Source organism: Xyrauchen texanus, chromosome 19 (genome assembly GCF_025860055.1).
Source record: "Xyrauchen texanus isolate HMW12.3.18 chromosome 19, RBS_HiC_50CHRs, whole genome shotgun sequence".
In the NCBI taxonomy this organism is placed as follows: Eukaryota; Metazoa; Chordata; class Actinopteri; order Cypriniformes; family Catostomidae; genus Xyrauchen; species Xyrauchen texanus.
Window position 1 is genome coordinate 41893513 of NC_068294.1, and position 20000 is coordinate 41913512.

A 20000-nucleotide genomic window follows, 5' to 3' on the forward strand; every position below is an offset into this window, starting at 1 on the left:
CTTTTTGAGTTTATTTCAGGATGGTCATACCACTCTGACCCCCCAAGTGAGAGAAACATGCAAATAAAAGTGGGCGGCATGAATCTAGGCTTGAGGCTAAACCCTCAAGTACACACACACACACAATCTCACACCCCAATGCAAACACACCTGCTGCTGCCATTCATTTTATCACACTGGCGAGTTTAGATGTCTTGATTCGATTGGTCGGTGCCGGTATTTGTGGTTTTACACCAACAGAGAGATCTTTTGACACGTGTGAACATGCTGACTCTGCTGTTTTTGAAACCAGTCAAGGAATTTGACCCCTGTGAAATGCTCAGGTGACACACTGTATATTCTAACCAAACCACTTCTTGATTTGGAAATGGTGATAATTCTGGACAAATATGATGATGTTTATCAGACTTTTCAAAAACATGCTTTCTAAATCAGAACTTCTTGAACCTGTTTGAAATGATTGGATACATTAAATGTAAAAATGTAATTAACAACTGTGCTTTGAAAGTTAAAGGGACAATTCACCCAAAAATCATTATGTTTTTTTTAATGTATGACTTTTGTTGTTCCTTTAAGGATTATTTCACCCAAAAATGAAACTTAGGTCATTGTTCACTCACTCCTGTGTCCTTTGAGACTCATGGAAGGCAGAATCTTAGTATCAAGCACCATTCACTTTCATTAAATCTTTTTTCTAAACAATGAGAGTGAATGGTGACTGAGGCTAACATTCTAGCTAACATCTCCTTTTGTGTTCAATGGAAGACAGAAAGTCTAACGGGTTCGGGACAGTATGAGGGTGAGTAAATAATGATTTTATGATGTTCTTTCAGAGTTGGGCAAAAATACTAAATAAATACATACAAATTGAAATACAAGTCAGACACATAGCACAGCGGTTACTGCAAGTTAGCCGAGCAGCTCGCGCGCGGGCAATGCAATTTCGAATACAGCTCATTGCGTTTTATGCTCATGATGCCCCATATTTTCCTGTCCTTTGTTGACAATAAAAATTGTATTCCATTCCTTTTAGTGTGTCTATATTTGACTGATTGAGATATTAGTATTTCATTTAATTTCTTTATATTTTATATTTGTTAATATTTTTTAAACTTTGTAGTTTTTAAATATGTTATAATAACCGTACGATTTTAAAATTATATTATTAATATATAACATTTGTATTATTATTATTATAATCACTGTTATTACTAAATCCCGCTAAAATAAGTACCTTAGAAGAACTACAGCTCCAAGAACTAGAAGAAAAACGACATTTCCCATAGTGTAGCGTTGAGCGTGCGCATGCGCGTACAGTGGCAAGACGCTAGCCGAAACAAAAACATGTAACAGAAAGTTTTTCCTAATTTTCACTCGTACCTAATTTTATGACTGTCAGTAATCATGACATCAAAGGTTACAAACGCCTCTCAAAACGAGATATCAATTTAATATATCGGCATTTAAAGGTCAACGGTTACAAGAAAGCTCGCGCCCCAAGTTCATATAGGCGTATGCATGCGCTGTTGTGCGGATCAAGAGTGGCTGTTGCTTTTTGCATGCATTTTATAATCATGGCAATAGTTGTCAAAATAAAGCATTATAAATGGATGGAATCGTATGCATTTAGATCACCGGTTTAGTGTGTATCACTAGGCATAAATGATATGCATGCAACATAAAATAGGCTCTACCACTATATGCATGCATTAGATGTACATGGCAACGGTAATATAAAGCATTTTAAACTGCTGTATTAGAGCAAATGAACGTCAATTGTCCTGACTAGTACTAGAAGCACTAAATAAGTGATCTGAATGTATAGGAGTAGATCCAGTTACCAATGCAACAGTTCAAAATACTTATTTCTACCTGAGCATTACTTATAAGAGGCCACAGTGTTTTTAAGTTCACCCAGTGTTAAACATTCATCCCAATGTTCAATGCTGCGTATCTGAATGCGTTACATTTTTGTATTAAATGTGTTTTACGTGACTTTAAATGGCAGGTTGAAACTGAGGAAGTGAAGATCTCCTTAAGTGAGATCTTTAAGAAGTGGGCCAGGTAAGACCTGCGTCTAATGCATTGTGGGATGTTTTTAATCTTTTTCAAAGTAACTAATTAGAGCTTTTCCTAATTAAAGGAATAATGTCTTGGATGATGAACATGTTACTCTTCTACCTTCGGGTATGTAACTACTATTCATCAGAGGTTTCACGGGTGAAATCTGATGTTTTGGGCATGTTTTGGTAAAAATCAAACATGTGTGCTGCCACTTATTGATTCATTTCCATTGTTAGTAGTCAAAGACAGACATATATTGGCTTGGCCAATTAATCGGCTGATATCTGGCCATCATGTGGCCGATAGCTTTGTCAGTGGATGCACATTTTCATAGTTTATATTGTGAAATGACATAATTATTTTGTATGTCTCTGATTTTGCTATCAATAAATAAAATGTTGTAGCTTGCATATAAGCATTATATGGGCCACCATGCTCATTATTGGTATCAGCCATTAAAAAACTCATTTTGGTCATCTGACAACTCAACTAGTTGTAAGTAGTGACCTACTGAAACTTTCCAAAATGCACTGCAGAGTCCAGCAAAGAATAAGACAACCACTTCAGCTGTAAGAATGTCCCGCAAGACACACAACACAGCTGGAAGCACAGCTCCCTCTGATGGTAACTGTCAGTAGTCACGGTTGTAATATCATGTTTGCATGGGAAAGTTTGTGTTTACACACAAGATGCAGACATCTAGAGTGACTTGCAACAGACCATTTCCAGTGTCAGCAGCCATCCTCCTATATTACCGCTCCAGCCAATGATTTCGACTCCGATTCTGATGGCAGTTTAGATGTGGAGAAATGGAGGAAAGTAGTCACACAGTTATCAGGCGAGACACACTTTATGAATGTGAATGAATCTAAAGTTTATTGAAGCATCAGAATTAAAAATAGGTGGATGAATCTTACAAAACCCGGGTCATATTTCACCCCCAAAAAAGAAAGACATTTTGCATTAAGGAAACAAAGCCATGTAATTTAGTAAAATGACTAATGTAAAATAAATGTATATTATTTAAATATTTATTTCAGTGTTACATTTGTGTATTTATTGCAATACTTATGCAGGGCTGGACTGGTAATCTGGCATACCGGGCATTTTCCCGGTGGGCCGACGCACTTTTGGGGACGATCAAGGGCGGACTGGCCATCTGGAGAACTAAGCGGGCCGGTGGGTCGGCCGCGAATCATGCCGAATGGGCGCCGCGTTATGCAGAATGGACCACAAAAAGGACAGCGAACATTTCTCCCAATCTTCTTTGCAGGACCTCTCGAGCTCCATCCGGTTGCACAGCCATTTTCAGATCTCTCCAGAGATGTTCACTCGGGTTCAAGTCTGGGCTCTGGCTGGGCCACTCAAGGACATTCACAGAGTTGGTCCCGTAGCCACTCCTTTGTTATCTTGACTGTGTGTTTAGGGTCGTTGTCCCGTTGGAAGATGAACCTTCGCCCCAGTCTGAGGTCCAGAGTGCTCTGGAGCAGGTTTTCATCAAGGATGTCTCTGTACATTGCTGCATTCATCTTTCCCTCGATCCTGACTAGTCTCCCAGTTCCTGCCGCTGAAAAACATCCGCACAGCATGATGCTGCCACCACCACCATGCTTCACTGTAGGGATGGTGTTGGCCAGGTGATGAGCGGTGCCTGGTTTCCTCCAGACATGACGCTTGCCATTCAGGCCAAAGAGTTCAATCTTTGTTTCATCAGACCTGAGGATTTTGTTCCTCATGGTGTGAGAGTCCTTCAGGTGCCTTTTGGCAAACTCCAGGCGGGCTGTCATGTGCCTTTTACTGAGGAGTGGCTTCCGTCTGGCCACTCTACCATACAGGCCTGATGGTTGTTCTTCCGGAAGGTTCTCCTCTCTCCACAGAGGAATGCTGGAGCTCTGTCAGAGTGACCATCGGGTTCTTGGTCACCTCCCTGACTAAGGCCCTTCTCCGCCGATCGCTCAGTTTGGCCGGGCGGCCAGCTCTAGGAAGAGTCCCGGTGGTTCCAAACTTCCATTTACGGATGATGGAGGCCACTGTGCTCATTGGGATTTTAAATGCACAGCTAGTTTTGACACTAATGAACTCCTTGTAGCCTTGTAGCCTTTTCACAGTGGAAATATCCAAATAACTGCGGTACTATGGTATTTCAGTGTTGTTAATGTTAATGCCTCCAAACCAACCAATGGCTGAGGATGACAAATTTGACTGTCAGTAATATTTTTCTGCCTGTGTCTTATGCTAACATTCACTAGGGGGTAGTGTTACATCTCAAACTACTCATTCCTGAAATAAAATACTGTAGCTCAATCATAGATAGTGACTTGAACCAGAGACTTGTAGCCCTCAATCACCTTTTAGATACAGGTTTTACCTGTCAATCAACTTGAGTACAGCATTAGTTTTAGGGAGGTGATCAAAGCTAATGAAGCAGAATTTATGAGACCAGTTGTTGTCAGATTTAACTGCTGATTTGAACATGTTCTTTGATTGTAATATTGACCAAGTAGTTTGGAGCCTGTCTATAGAATATATCTAGTTGATTTTCACATGGAAGGTCATAAAACAGGTGAAAACACCAAAACCAAGAAAGAGGGGCCCCCGAGCCATATCTAGAGAACTTAATATTATACAGACTTAGGGGTGGGTTCTATTGACTTGGGCCAGTAATTAACCACCTAGCAACTGCACAGCAACACCTTGGCAACCACCCCCAAAATGATCTCTGTCTTGGCTAATGTAGTTAAACATTAACACACAAAAATGAAAACTGTCATCATTTACTCGTCCTCATGCCTCATCTGAGATGTGTATGACTATCTTTATACTGCAGAACACAAAGATTTTTAGAAGAATATTTCAGCTCTGTTTTTGTCCTTTCAATGCAAGTGAATGGTGGCCAGAACTTTGAAGCTCAAAAAAGCACATAAAGGCAGCATATAAGTAATCCATACGACTCCAGTGGTTAAATCCATGTCTTCAGAAGTGATATGATACATGTGGGTGAGTAACAGATAAATATTTCGGTCCTTTTTACTTAATGTCATTTAAAAAAACAGACCTCATAAGCACTCTTCTCTCATAAGAGTTTTGCATTCTTCATGCATATCGCCACCTACTGGGCAAGGTGGAGAATGTATTGTAAAAAAGGACTTAAATATTGATCCGTTTCTCACCCACGTCTATTGCTTTTGAAGTTTTGGATTTAACCACTGGAATTGTGTGGATTACTTTTATGCTGCATTTATGTGCTTTTTGGAGCTTCAAAGTTTTGGACCCTGTCGACGTCTAAAAATCTTTGTTTTTGTTCTGCAGACGAAAGAAAGTCATACAAATGGACATGTGGGTGAGCAAATGAAATAATGTTCATTTTTGAGTGAACTATTCCTTCATCATTAAATGATGAAGAGTTCATTAATACTCAGCCAAAATAATATTATATTGCTTCTTTTTTTTTTTTCTCACCAATTAAACCGTAGCAAGATACTGTAGGAATGTGCTTCTGTGGTGCATGTTAACAAAAACATCCCTGCTCCTTGCACCATGACTCACTTTTCTCTTTCTTCCATCATTACTCATGATTGTCCTAAACACACACTCTCTAACTCCTCCCTTCACACTGTTCCTGTGCACTTATATGTATCCTGACAGCATCCCAGCATCACAGTCAGTCAAGTGTATGCATGCTCCAGTGATGAAGGCCCTACTGTTCCTCCTCTTCCTCACCGTGATGTCTTCCTGTGTCCTGGCGAAGACTCTGGAGTTCTTCATCGCAGCAGTGGAAACTAAATGGGACTATGTGTTTACTGACAACACAGATCCTACCGCAAACCAGAGGTGAGTGACCTCAATTTGATCTTTATATACACATTATATCATTTTGAATGATTTTACGATGACCTGTTTTATTAATAGATTATTTGTAATTAACAGTTTATGTCATAAAATGTACTGACACTTTTAAGAAGGACGTTTTGTCACACAGTGTTCCTAAAACACAACCGTGAAGGCATGTTGAAGACGTTATCAGATTCATTTAGGATGTGACCATCAAACATACTGGATTCAGATAATAAGCTTTGAGGAAAGTCTTTGATCTGTTCATTTGCTGACATGGACTCAGTCCAGGCCAAAACTTTGAGGACTGTCCAAAAATCAATTATAGTTCATAGTTTTAGCAGAATAAATGTTTTCGTGATTTAATTAGAAGCCTCATTAAGTGGGTTACCTTTCGTTATCCATCTTTGATGTCTGTTGTTTATATTTAATATAATTCTAGCAGTGCATTTCTGTTTATTTAAAGTCAATCTGATTATCTGATCGAATATACTCATTTGTTGTAAGCTACATTTAAAAATGGATCCCTTTTGGGGGGGTCGCTGTATATCTTATATGGTCTAATGCAGGGGTTTCAAACTTTTTAATGCCCCAAATATGACAATCATCGTATGTTTGTGTTTAAGAGCCTGACCTTTTTTTTTTTAAGTGGGATGTTATAAAGTCAAGTTATATAATTAGCTGCTATAATTGTTATTGTACTAAAGTTGCATATATCTATACATATCATTAAATATTATCTGTAGTCATGCTCCGATGTAACCTTTGGCTATAACCATCAATATAAAAAACAAAGTTTATTTATAATTAAATATGCAAATTTAATATACTTTTTTTTTTTTTGGCCTGTCATGTGTTCAACAGATCCAGTCCATTTTCAATGGAAATTATTTATTGTCGGAACGATAAATGTTGCATCTTTTTTTACATTTTATTTTTTACTAATAATTGAGTGCAGTCAATTTTATAAATCTGAAGAGAATCATTTCGATTGCACTGAAATGGCAATAATGTTAGATTCGGACCGGTAAATATACACCGATGAGCCAAAACATTATGACCACTCACAGGTGAAGTGAATAGCGTTGATCATCTGCTAACAAGGCCACATGTCAAGGTCTGGGTAGATTAGATGGTGAGCGAACAATCAGTTCTTGTAGTCAAGTGTTGAATGCAGGAGAAATGGGTGGGAGTAAAGACCTGATCGAGTTTGACAAGGGCCAAATTGTTATGGCCAGTCCACTGGGTTGTAGGGTGCTCCCAGTCAGCAGTGGCGAGTACCTACCGACAGTGGTCCGAGGAGGGACAAACAACAAACCGGCGACAGGGTGTTGGGCGCCCAAGGCTCATCATGGCACGAGGGCAACGAAGGCTATCACGTCTGGTCCAAACTGACATAAGGTCTACTGTGGCACAAGTCACAGAAATTTTAGGGACGAAAGTGTCACAACACATAGTGCATTGCACCCTGCTCCGTATTGGGGTGCGTAGCCGCATATCAGTCTGAGTGCCCATGATGACCCCTGTCCACTGTTGAAATAACCTACAATGGCCAATCGAGTGACGGAAGGTCACCTGGTCTGATGAGTCACGTTTGTGGACGGCTGTGTACGTGTCTGCCATTTATCTGGGAAGTGATGGCACCAGGATGCACTGTGAGAAGACGGCAAGCTGGTGGAGGGAGTGTGATGCTATGCTGGGAATCCCTGTGTCCGGCCTTTCATGTTGACGACAGTTTGACACATGCCACCTACCTAAACATTGTTGCAGACCAGGTACACCCCTCCAAGGCAGCGGCATTCCCTGATGGCAGGGGAATGACCGCCGACCGCGAGCGGGGAGGGGCTCGCTGCCGACCGCCTGGAGCGGGAGAACCACTGCCAGGGGCGGGGGAGACCCCTTCTGTTCCCAGAGAACGTGGCGGGGCGTTCCGTCCGCCAGGGGTTGTCGTCCGATAGAGGGTGGAGGAGTGGCCAAGAACCAGCTTGTCAGTATAAATAATATTTTAATAATAAACTGAAACACACAAACATAAACACACACACATGACGGACATGTCCGTAAACGATCTCTCTCTCCCGCACGATCCTCTGCAGTCCACCTTTATCCCTCTCAGAGGCTTAATTAGCCTAATACGGGACCGGGTGTGTAGGATCACGAACCGGCCCCGCCCTCCACCTTGCCACATTTACTTTCTCTGAAATTTTCCAATGACCCCTGGCACCCCCTCGGAGCCCAATTTTACAACCCCTAATTTACTGATATAATGTTAAGTATGGTATAATAAAAGAACATGTACGGCTGAATGAACACCAGATGCCAACTTACAGTTCATTGTTAACAGGACATTTACATCTGGTGTCCAGAAATACATCAAGGCTGTTTATACGGAATTCACTGATGCCACCTTTACAACACCAAAGTCAAAACCTCCATGGGCCGGTCAGTAAGAGTTTAATTTCTCCTAAAAATTACACTGTTTTTATATATAAACCTCTAGCTGGACAAACAGAAATATATGAAACATCATGTTAAGTCGATTTATAGCTTTTTTCCCCCCATATGTTGCAGGTATACAGGGTCCGACCATCAGAGCAGAGGTGAATGACATAGTCGTGATCCATTTCAAAAACTTTGCTTCAAAGGCTTTCAGTATTTCCCCCATTGGCATTCCGTACTGGAAACAATCGGAAGGTAAATCTCAAGAATGGAATACGATGCTTGTAGGAGATTTTAGAGGCTGAAAAATGAATCTAAATAAGTCTAAATCACTTTAGACTCACTTTTGTTTTGTAATACTGGAGATTCAAAATGCACAAAGTACATATGATTTCCAATTTGACAGAGCATCTTGTATAGTAAGACTGGGCTTGCCCGGGTAAATGAAAGTCAAATTAAAGCAATATCCTGACATATATTGTAGTGCGGTGTAGATTAATAAAAATATAATGTATAAAGATAAACTGCAACATCCTGCTTTCGACACCAGGTGCGGGTTATGAGGACTCTAGCTCGGTTCAGGAGAGGGCGGATGATTCGGTGCTTCCTGGTGGCTACTACAAGTACGTGTGGGACATTTCCCCCAACTCTGGACCAACTACATCAGACCCGGACTGTCTCACCTACATGTACTCATCACAGGTGGACGTCGTCAGAGACTTCAACAGCGGACTCATCGGGGCCCTCCTGATCTGTAATGCAGGTGTAAATCTGTACTCTATATTTTAGGATGTCAACTAAGGCAATTTTAACGTAATATAAAAAGTTAAATATGTAATAATTTGAATAAAAGACCATATGAAATTAACAACTTTAAGTCCATTTCGGTAAGCTTTAAGGCTTCAACTAACGATTATTTTGATAATTGACTAATCTAGCGATTATTCGGCTAATCTAGCGATTATTCGACTAATCTAACGATTGTTTTGATAATTGACTAATCTAACGGTTATTCGACTAATCTAGCGATTATTTTGATATTTGACTAATCTAGAGATTATTCGACTAATCTAGTGATTATTTTGATAATTGACTAATCTAGCGATTATTTGACTAATCTAGCGATTATTTTGATAATTGGCTAATCTATCGATTATTTGACTAATCTAACGATTATTTTGACAATTGACTAATCTAGCGATTATTCGGCTAATCTAGCGATTGTTTTGATAATTGGCTAATCTAGCGATTATTCGGCTAATCTAGCGATTGTTTTGATAATTGGCTAATCTGCCGTTTATTCGCCTAATCTAGCGATTATTCGACTAATCTAACGATTATTTTGATAATTGACTAATCTGCCGATTATTCGACTAATCTATCGATTACTCGACTAATCTAACGATTATTTTGATAGTTGCCTAATCTAACAGTTATTCGCCTAATCTAGCGATTGATTAGGCTGATCTAACGATTATTTTGATAGTTGACTAATCTAACGATTATTCGCCTATTCGGCGATTATTGCACCGATGAATCATTAACTCTTAACCGACTATTCAGCTTGTGCCCTGACATAACAGGTTATATTAAACGTGCTTGCTAACAATAAAGAGTTGTTGTCTTGTTTTCCATTTAAAATAGTCTAAAAATCCTTAAAACAAGCAGTTTTCAATATAGCTGCTGAAGTTAATGTACATTATTTTAAATTTGTACATTCATGAGTTTTAGATATTATTTTTTGGAAACAAGCCAAAAAAATCTAACAAATATGAAACTTATTTTGTCTCTCTTATTAATAAAGCTGCGTATTGGCAATTTTCTTCATGATAAGAAATGCACAGTGATGCATATACACTCACCTAAAGGATTAGTAGGAACACCTGTTCAATTTCTCATTAATGCAAAAATCAACCAATCACATGGCAGTTGCTTCAATGCATTTAGGGGTGTGGTCCTGGTCAAGACAATCTCCTGAACTCCAAACTGAATGTCAGAATGGGAAAGAAAGGTGATTTAAGCAATTTTGAGCGTGGCATGGTTGTTGGTGCCAGACGGGCCGGTCTGAGTATTTCACAATCTGCTCAGTTACTGGGATTTTCACGCACAACCATTTCTAGGGTTTACAAAGAATGGTGTGAAAAGGGAAAAACATCCAGTATGCGGCAGTCCTGTGGGTGAAAATGCCTTGTTGATGCTAGAGGTCAGAGGAGAATGGGCCGACTGATTCAAGCTGATAGAAGAGCAACTTTGCCTGAAATAACCTCTCGTTACAACCGAGGTATGCAGCAAAGCATTTGTGAAGCCACAACACGCACAACCTTGAGGCGGATGGGCTACAACAGCAGAAGACCCCACCGGGTACCACTCATCTCCACTACAAATAGGAAAAAGAGGCTACAATTTGCAAGAGCTCACCAAAATTGGACAGTGGAAGACTGGAAAAATGTTGCCTGGTCTGATGAGTCTCGATTTCTGTTGAGACATTCAGATGGTAGAGTCAGAATTTGGCATAAACAGAATGAGAACATGGATCCATCATGCCTTGTTACCACTGTGCAGGCTGGTGGTGGTGGTGTAATGGCGTGGGGGATGTTTTCTTGGCACACTTTAGGCCCCTTAGTGCCAATTGGGCATCGTTTAAATGCCACGGCCTACCTGAGCATTGTTTCTGACCATGTCCATCCCTTTACGGCCACCATGTACCCATCCTCTGATGGCCATGTCACAAAGCTCGAATCATTTCAAATTGGTTTCTTGAACATGACAATGAGTTCACTGTACTAAAATGGCCCCCACAGTCACCAGATCTCAACCCAATAGAGCATCTTTGGGATGTGGTGGAATGGGAGCTTCGTGCCCTGGATGTGCTTCCCACAAATCTCCATCAACTGCAAGATGCTATCCTATCAATATGGGCCAACATTTCTAAAGAATGCTTTCAGAACCTTGTTGAATCAATGCCACGTAGAATTAAGGCAGTTCTGAAGGCGAAAGGGGGTCAAACACAGTATTAGTATGGTGTTCCTAAAAATCCTTTAGGTGAGTGTATTATGATTCATTAAGTCGCGATCCATCACGTTATAATCTAGCTGCAGCAAGTGCGCGCTTGAGGAACGAGCGTCCCCGCAACAGAGTGTGCATCAGCCGGGTGCAGTTTCAATCTCTCCCCCTTAGATCGGGACACTTCACTCATATAAGCGGCTCTGAATGCACAGAGAAATGCCAGTTTCGGAATTTGTAGTTATTTACATGACCTGCTTCCTTATTATTTGAACTTTAATATAGGAAGCATTAAAGATATAACGGTGAGGTGTTTCCTTTAAAGATGCACTGACACGCTTCAGCGGAGCGGCAACTGCTGTATTTCACAACGAGAGTGCTTCTGTATTTACTTATTTTGTATTTTTGCCTTATTATTCCCCCATACTTTGCAATTACCTGAAGCTGTTTGAAAAGTTTAGTGTGCGTCTGGACTGTGAGCTGTGTAAGAAAACCGAAATTCCAAACCAAAACAGCCTAGCAATTAGCTATAACAGCCTAGCAATGCCTAGCAACCAACCAAATCATCCTAGCAACAAGATAGAACAGCCTAGCAACAACTAGAATCCAACCAAAGCACTCTTGCAAGCAGCTAGAACAGCCTAGCAACAACTAGCAACTGGCCAGAACAGCTTAACAATGCCTGGCAAACAACCAAAACACCCTAGCAATTAGATATAACAGCCTAACAACATCTAGCAACCAACCAAAGCACCCTAGCAATCAGCTAGAACAGCCTAGCAACACCTAGAAACCAACCAAAGCACTCTAGCAATCAGCTAGAACAGCCTAGCAACACCTAGCAAATGGCCAGAACAGCCTATCAATGCCTAGCAAACAACCAAAACACCCTAGCAATTATCTATAACAGCCTAACAACACCTAGCAACTGAACAGAACAGCCTAGCAACACCTAGCAAACAACCAAAACACTATAGCAATTAGCTATAACAGCCTAGCAACACCTAGCAACTGGCCAGAATAGCCTAACAATGCCTAGAAACCAACCAAAGCACCCTAGCAATCAGCGAGAACAGCCTAACAAACAACCAAAACACCCTAGCAATTATCTATAACAGCCTAGCAACACCTAGCAACTCCCTAACAATTAGCTAGAATAACCTAGCAACTGGCCAGAACAGCCTAACAGTGCCTAGACAAACAACCAAAGCAGCCTAGCAAGCACCTAGAATAGCCTAGCAACACCTAGGAAACAACCAAAACACCCTAGTAATTAGAACAGCCTAGCAACACCTAACAACTGACCAGAACAGCCTTGCAATGCCTTGCAACCAACCAAAGCACCCTAGAAACCAGCTAGAACAGCCTAGCAACACATAGCAACCAGCCAATACAGCCTAGTAATTAGCTAAAACAGCCTATCAACACCTAGCAACCAACAAGAACAGCCTAGCAGGAAGCTAGAACAGGCTGCCTAGCAACCAACCAAAACACACTAACAATTAGCTAGAACAGCAAAGCAACAACTAGCAACCAGCCAGAATAGTCTGGCAATGCCTGGCAACCACTTGGCAATGCACTGTCTGACTTTCTGTGTGTCTGTAAGGCCTGTATAACATTTAAACTTCAAACTTTGCCAAGCCAACATCACATTTATTTTGACAAAATGTACTTATCTAGTTACATTTGACCTCTCTCAGATGCTCTGACTGAGGAGAGACAGCGGAAGGTTCCGGAGTTCATTCTGCTATTTGCTGTATTTGATGAAAATAAGAGCTGGTATCGGGGGGTGGGCCAATCAGACAAACCAAAGAAAACCTTCAGCACAACCCAGTACCACACCATCAACGGATACATCAACTCAACCCTACCAGGTGTGACCTGCATTTTGTATTTAACGTTTTGTGCTTCTTGTGGATTCCTTAATGTATTCAGCCATTTTTTATTATTTGCTATTATTTCAGGTTTAACCGTGTGTCAAAAGAGCTCTGTGGTGTCATGGCATCTTATTGGTCTCGGCTCCACCCCAGAGATCCACAGCATCCAGTTTGAAGGTCACACCCTAAAGATAATGGACCATTTAAGGGTCACTGTGGAGATGACCCCAATGACCTTTACTACAGCCCTGATGAAGCCATCTGCTGCTGGAAGATTTCTGATCTCTTGTAAGATCCACTCGCATCAGACAGGTGTGAATCTGCCTCAAAAACACATCAACAGTTTCATATTTATGTCGGAAAGATTGTCATCAATGCTTCATTGATACTGTGTGAAATAAAATAAACCATTGGAGCCATAGTGAAATGACTAGAGCATGCATTTCTGGCAGCCATGGTGCTCATGTGGCTGATGTTTGAGTCTAATGCTAACAAAGAGGCAAGAAGCTTCTCTGACTATACTTTGACTATGTTTGACTGCTTTTGAAACAGTGTGTATTTTTTAAGGTACTTGTGTACTTTACAGCTCTTACAGACACCTCTATAAAATGCTTTTCTTTCTATATTCCTCCAATGGTCCATTAAACTCTATCTACAGCTGGTATGAATGCATTCTTCACTATTGGAAATTGCCATGAACCTGTGGTGGCCCCAAGCCCTGAAAAACGAAATGTAAAACATTCTGACGATGATGAGGAGGATGATGAAGACAACATGTTCTCAAGCATCATCCTCATGCCAGGAGGTCCTGTATCAGTGCTCCGCTCCAGCGCCAAGGGGCGACCCAAAATCTGGATCCACTACATCAGTGCAGAGGAGATTGTCTGGGACTACTCATCTCAGATCAGTGACCGGTAAGACTGTGAGCACATCCTGAGCTTTATAAATGTGAAACTGATTGAACCTGATTGAGATTACATTTCATGTTTCAGGCCTTCACCATCATCTGCATCATCTTCTGAGTGGTTCAGGAAAGGTCCTCAGCGTTTGGGTGGGGTGTATAAGAAGGTGGCATTTGTGGAGTACACAGACAAGACCTTCACTGAGAAGAAGACCACCGGCCGGATGCTGATTGGCCCAGAGCTAAGAGGGGAGGTGGGAGATAAGTTTCAGGTAAAAACTGTAGAATTAAGTATGAGTTATACATTTTTATAAACGGTTGATTTTCTGATATTCGCTCCTTTGTTTTTCTCCATCAGATCATTTTTAAAAATAAGGCCAGTCGACCATTTAACATTTATCCAAATGGTCTCACCAGTGTTCAGCCTATGAAGAAAACAGAAAAAGGTACTGAGGCATAGAGGACAGTCAGTCAGTCAGTCATTGTCACAAAATAAACAAGTTATTCTTGTCAACTGGAAGTAATTTGACTTTGAATCAAATTAACTCTTTACACTTTCTTTTGTATGGGTTGAAGACAAGCCGGTCGATCTCCGTTCTTTGGCCGTTCCTCCAGGGGAGATCATGATGTACCTCTGGAAGCTCACAGCAGAAGATGGACCCACTGAATCTGACCCACGATGCCTTACTCGCTTATACCAGAGTACGGTGGATCCCGTTCGGGATGTGGCGACTGGACTTGTGGGACCTCTGATCATCTGCAAATATCAGTCTCTGGACAAGAGAGGCAAAGTGGTGAGAGGAGACACACTGATGGAAATCTGTTCATCTGATGGATGGATAAATGGATGGATGGATTGAGCGATGGTTGGATGTATGATTTAAGAAATGGATGGATGGAATGATAGATAAGCAAAGCATCAATGGATTAATTGAGTGATTGCTGTACTGATGGATGAATTTAGTGATGAATTGAGTGATGGATGAATGGTTGGATTGAGTGATGGATTAATGGATGGATTGAGTGATGGATGGATGGTTGGATTGAGTGATGGATTAATGGATGGATTGAGCAATTAATGGATGGATACATTTAGTGATGAACAGATGGATGGATTGAGTGATGGATGGATTGATGGATGAATTTATTAATGGATGGATAGATACATTAATGTATGGATGGATTGAGTAGTGGATTAATAGATAAATGGATGAATGGATGGATTGAGCGATTGCTGAATTAATTTAGAGATGGATGGATAGACCGATCGATGGATGGATTAATTGAGTGATGAATAGATAGATAGATAGATAGATAGATAGATAGATAGATAGATAGATAGATGGGTGAATTGAGTGATGATGGATGGATGGATGGATGGATGGATGGATGGATGGATGGATGGATTGAGTGATGAATGGGTGTATAAATAGATAGATAGATTAACTCAACATGTATGGATTGAGTGATGATGGATGGATGGATGGATTGAGTGATGGATGGATTGAGGGAGGATGGATGGATTGAGTGATGATGAATGGATGGATGGATTGAGTGATGGATGGATTGATGGATGAATAGAGTGATGGATGGATTGATGGATGAATAGAGTGATGAATGGGTGGTTGGATTGAGCGATGGTTGGATGGATGAATTTAGTGATGGATGGATGGATAGATAGACAAATAAATGGATGGATGAATGAATTGATGGATGATTTGAGTGCTAAATTGACGATTGATAAATTGCATAATGATGGATGGATTGAGCAGTGGATTAATAGATAAATGGATGAATTGAGCAATGGATAAATTATTTTAGAGTTGTATGGATGATGGATGAAGTGAGCGATGGATGGATTAATTGAGTGATGAATGGATGGATTGAGTGATGGGTGCATGGATGAATTAAACGATGGATGGTTAGATAGATGGATGGGAGGATGATGAATAGATTGAGGGATGAATTGATTGATGAATGGATGGATTATCTGAGTGATGAATGGATAATTGATGGATGGCTGAATGAATTGAGCAGTGGATGGAAGGATTGGATGGATTGATGGATCGATGGAAGGATGATTGATAGATTGGATAGATGGATGGATGGATAGGCAACTAAATGTTTGTAATGTCTCCACAGTTAACTTCAGATAAAGAGAAGAAACTGCTGTTTACAGTGTTTGATGAAAACATAAGCTGGTACTTCGAGGAGAACATTAAAAGAAACAGTGAAGATCCAGCCAAGATTGACTACAATTCAGAGTTCTACAATTCCAATGTCATGCACAGTGCGTCTCTAGATTCAAACGATTAGCGTTGTTTTGGGCCATTTGGTTTATTCTACTACGTAGCTGTTGAATAAAAAAACTAAGATCCATTTTGAAATAATGAAATGTAATCTCTCCGTTTGTCTTCTTCACTGTCTCTCTCACTACAGCTGTTAACGGCTTCATGTTCAACCAGCTACAGTTTAGGATGTGTGTTGGTGATGTCATACTCTGGCATGTCGCCAGCATAGGCATTCAAAGCAACTTCCTGTCAGTGTACTTCACAGGCAACATATTTGAGAGGGATAAAACATACGGCACTGTCCTGACTCTCTTCCCAATGACTGGAGACACGGTGACCACAGAAGTGGAGATGCTAGGTAACATCAGAGGTCAAGATATTGACCTAATTGCAATCTGAAATGGTGGGTAGAATATACAAATGACAGAGAAGAGGTCATTAAGTCTGATCTTTGTACTTGCAGGTGAATGGGAGGTCAGCCCATTTGACCCCTCCCTGAAAAAGCGAGGCATGAGTGTTCGCTACACTGTTGTTAACTGCGAAAGAGTTCACTCCTTAGTGGACAGTGACGATTACGATTATGATTTCATGGATTTAATCGAAAACAACTTCCCAATTCCACGAGGCACAAAGGAAAAGGACCGCGCTATCGCAATTCGTGTTTGCAGGAACAGGACGTTGACAGATTCTGCAATTGGACAGGTCAACATCGGCAGTACCTCAGACAATGAGAGACAAAACAGAACCCCTGTGTGTGAGATAAGATATATTCTGGTGAAGCAGGAAAACGGTCTGGACGCATTATCGCAGGGCGGTATTCCACAGGATATTTTGGATCAACTGGACAGGGAAATGGACGGAAAGTCTTTGGAACGTCAGAGAGAGTCCCACTTCATCTCTGGGGCTTACAGAAGAAAGCCAGAGTTACTTAATCTAATTGTTCCTGAGACTGACCCTACAAGTACAAAAAGTACCACGGATCACATGGAAACGACAGACAAAGCAGAAAGATACCAAGAGTCGGATGCAGATAAACACAATAAAACAAGTCCAATCTCCAACTCAACAAATGACCTATTTAGGAAAGTCTTTCTGCGAGATAAAAACATGTCTAATAACCTCAGTCAACTTTTACGGGATTCTCGTGATGGGTCAGGTGTCACAGCAGAGAAGCAGACTGATTTGAAAGTAAGGAATCGAAGGGAGATGTTTAGTGTCACCAAGGACAACAAAGCGGATGGGAAAGTTACTAAAGTTCTTAGCAGCAATGAAGTTCTAGTAGACACGGGAAGTTCTGATGGAAAGATGGAAAAGATGGAAGCACTTAGCTATAATTATAAAGATCCAAAGAAGTTCCGACCAGACTTTGAAGTTATGGATCCCCTTTCCATTTCCAATTCCTCATATAATCAGATGCATGGCAAACGATTGTCAAATGACTATGATGATTACGGTAATGAGAGAAGTGTTGTCGGTACGGATCACCTTTCTGATGACAATTTCGACATCAGATCCACAAGGTCACAGTTCCGAAGTTATTACATCGCTGCAGAGGAAATCATGTGGAATTATGGGATTACTAAACCAGCTCAGCTCATTAAACCAGGGTAACAATACACAGAACCATTCTGAAAATCTCAAAGTCATATTTCTCCCCCAAATTAAAAGAATTAAAGATAAAATTATATTTTATATGAAAATTGAGCACCGCCCACATGCCCAATTTTCAATACTATGAGAAAATATTTCAGTCTTATGCAAAAAAAAAAATATTAATTATAATGATATTTTATAATGTTTAAAACAATTACAATTATAATAATTTATTATTCTAATAATTATAAGTTATTATGAAATCAACTATAAGTTAGAATTTATTATATTATTTAAATATGTTTTAATATGTGTCATTATTTATCATTTTAATTTATAATATAAATATATCTAATTATCATTTGTAATCATATATAATTTATATTTATAAATAAATTGTTATTTATGCTGATTTTAATAAAAGACATTCATTGTGTCCAGACAGGATGATTCTTATTACCGTATTACAGTAGGTGTGCTTAATTGTGATTAAAATAATACCGTATATTATTATTATTATTATATTATTATTCAAATATGTAAATAACAAAAAATATATTTTATTATTATTATTTATCATTTTAATTTATAATATAAATACATGTAATAATAATTTATAATAATACATAATTTATTATAAATAAATTATTATTTATAAATATTATGGTTATTTATGATTCTCATTAATGTATTACAGTAGGTGTGCTTAATTGTGATTAAAATAGTACAGTATATTATTATTATATTATTTAAATATGTAAATAACTAAGGATATATTTTATTATTATTTATAATTTTAATTTATAATATAAATCTGTAATAATAATAATAATAATAATAATAATAAATAATATATAATTTATTATATATGGTTATTTATGAATATTATTGTTATTTATGATTCTCATTAATGTATTACAGTAGGTGTGCTTAATTGTGATTAAAATAGTACAGTATATTATTATTATATTATTTAAATATGTAAATAACTAAGGATATATTTTATTATTATTTATAATTTTAATTTATAATATAAATCTGTAATAATAATAATAATAATAAAGAATAATATATAATTTATTATAAATGGTTATTTATGAATATTATTGTTATTTATGATTCTCATTAATGTATTATAGTAGGTGTGCTTAATTGTGATTAAAATAATACAGTATATTATTTATATTATTATTACTTAAATATGTAAATAAATACAAATATATTTTATTATTATTTATAATTTTCATTTATAATATAAATATGTGTAATAATAATTTATAATAATATATAATTTATTATAAATGGTTATTTATTAATATTATTGTTATTTATGATTCTCATTAATGTATTACAGTAGGTGTGCTTAACTGTGATTAAAATAATATATTATTATTTGTATATATTATTTAAACATGTAAATAGCAATAGATATATTTGTATTATTATTTATAATATAAATACATGTAATAATCATTCATATTAATATATCATTTATTATAAATTAATTGCTGATTTTAATAAAAGACATTCATTTTGTCCGGATAGGATGATTCTCATTACTGTAATACATTTTTATTATTATTTATTTTGAGGGTGAAATATTATCCAGACATGTATTCATGAGATTCACACTTTTAGGTTTTTTGCTTGTAAATATTGCTTGTCAACTGAAAGCAGTGTTAAGGGCCAGCTCAAAGTTTGAAAGTGTCTAGACAAACTGCACTGAATATTCGGTGTGTCCACAGGGAGATGCGCAGAGGAATGAGGTCATTTTTCCCAGCCTATAGGAAAGTGGTTTTCAGAGCCTATCAAGACAGAGACTTCAAGTATCCCATCAAACGAGGGGAACTGGACGAGTATCTCGGCATTATGGGTCCTGTGTTGAAGGCAGAGATTAACGATGTCCTAACTGTGAGTTTCTTCACTCGAGGCAATCGTTTACATCTCTTTAATATGTTCGTTCAGTCTTAGCACAAACTAATTCTCCATTGGCTTTTCCCA

The 20000-nt window shown here is 38.7% G+C and overlaps 1 protein-coding gene across 1 annotated transcript in view; it reads left to right on the forward strand.

Moving 5' to 3' along the window:
• Positions 1-5707: 5707 nt before the first annotated feature.
• Positions 5708-20000, forward strand: part of LOC127659712 (coagulation factor VIII-like) — a 29843-nt gene continuing 15550 nt past the window's right edge. The window contains exons 1-14 of the mRNA XM_052149656.1: positions 5708-5895; positions 8240-8337; positions 8467-8589; positions 8885-9097; positions 13038-13211; positions 13302-13526; positions 13873-14128; positions 14207-14387; positions 14474-14561; positions 14692-14909; positions 16258-16405; positions 16555-16764; positions 16870-18013; positions 19745-19910. Coding sequence (XP_052005616.1) covers positions 5738-5895; positions 8240-8337; positions 8467-8589; positions 8885-9097; positions 13038-13211; positions 13302-13526; positions 13873-14128; positions 14207-14387; positions 14474-14561; positions 14692-14909; positions 16258-16405; positions 16555-16764; positions 16870-18013; positions 19745-19910 — 3402 coding nt within the window. The 5' untranslated portion in view covers positions 5708-5737. The remainder of the gene's footprint in view (positions 5896-8239; positions 8338-8466; positions 8590-8884; positions 9098-13037; positions 13212-13301; positions 13527-13872; positions 14129-14206; positions 14388-14473; positions 14562-14691; positions 14910-16257; positions 16406-16554; positions 16765-16869; positions 18014-19744; positions 19911-20000) is intronic.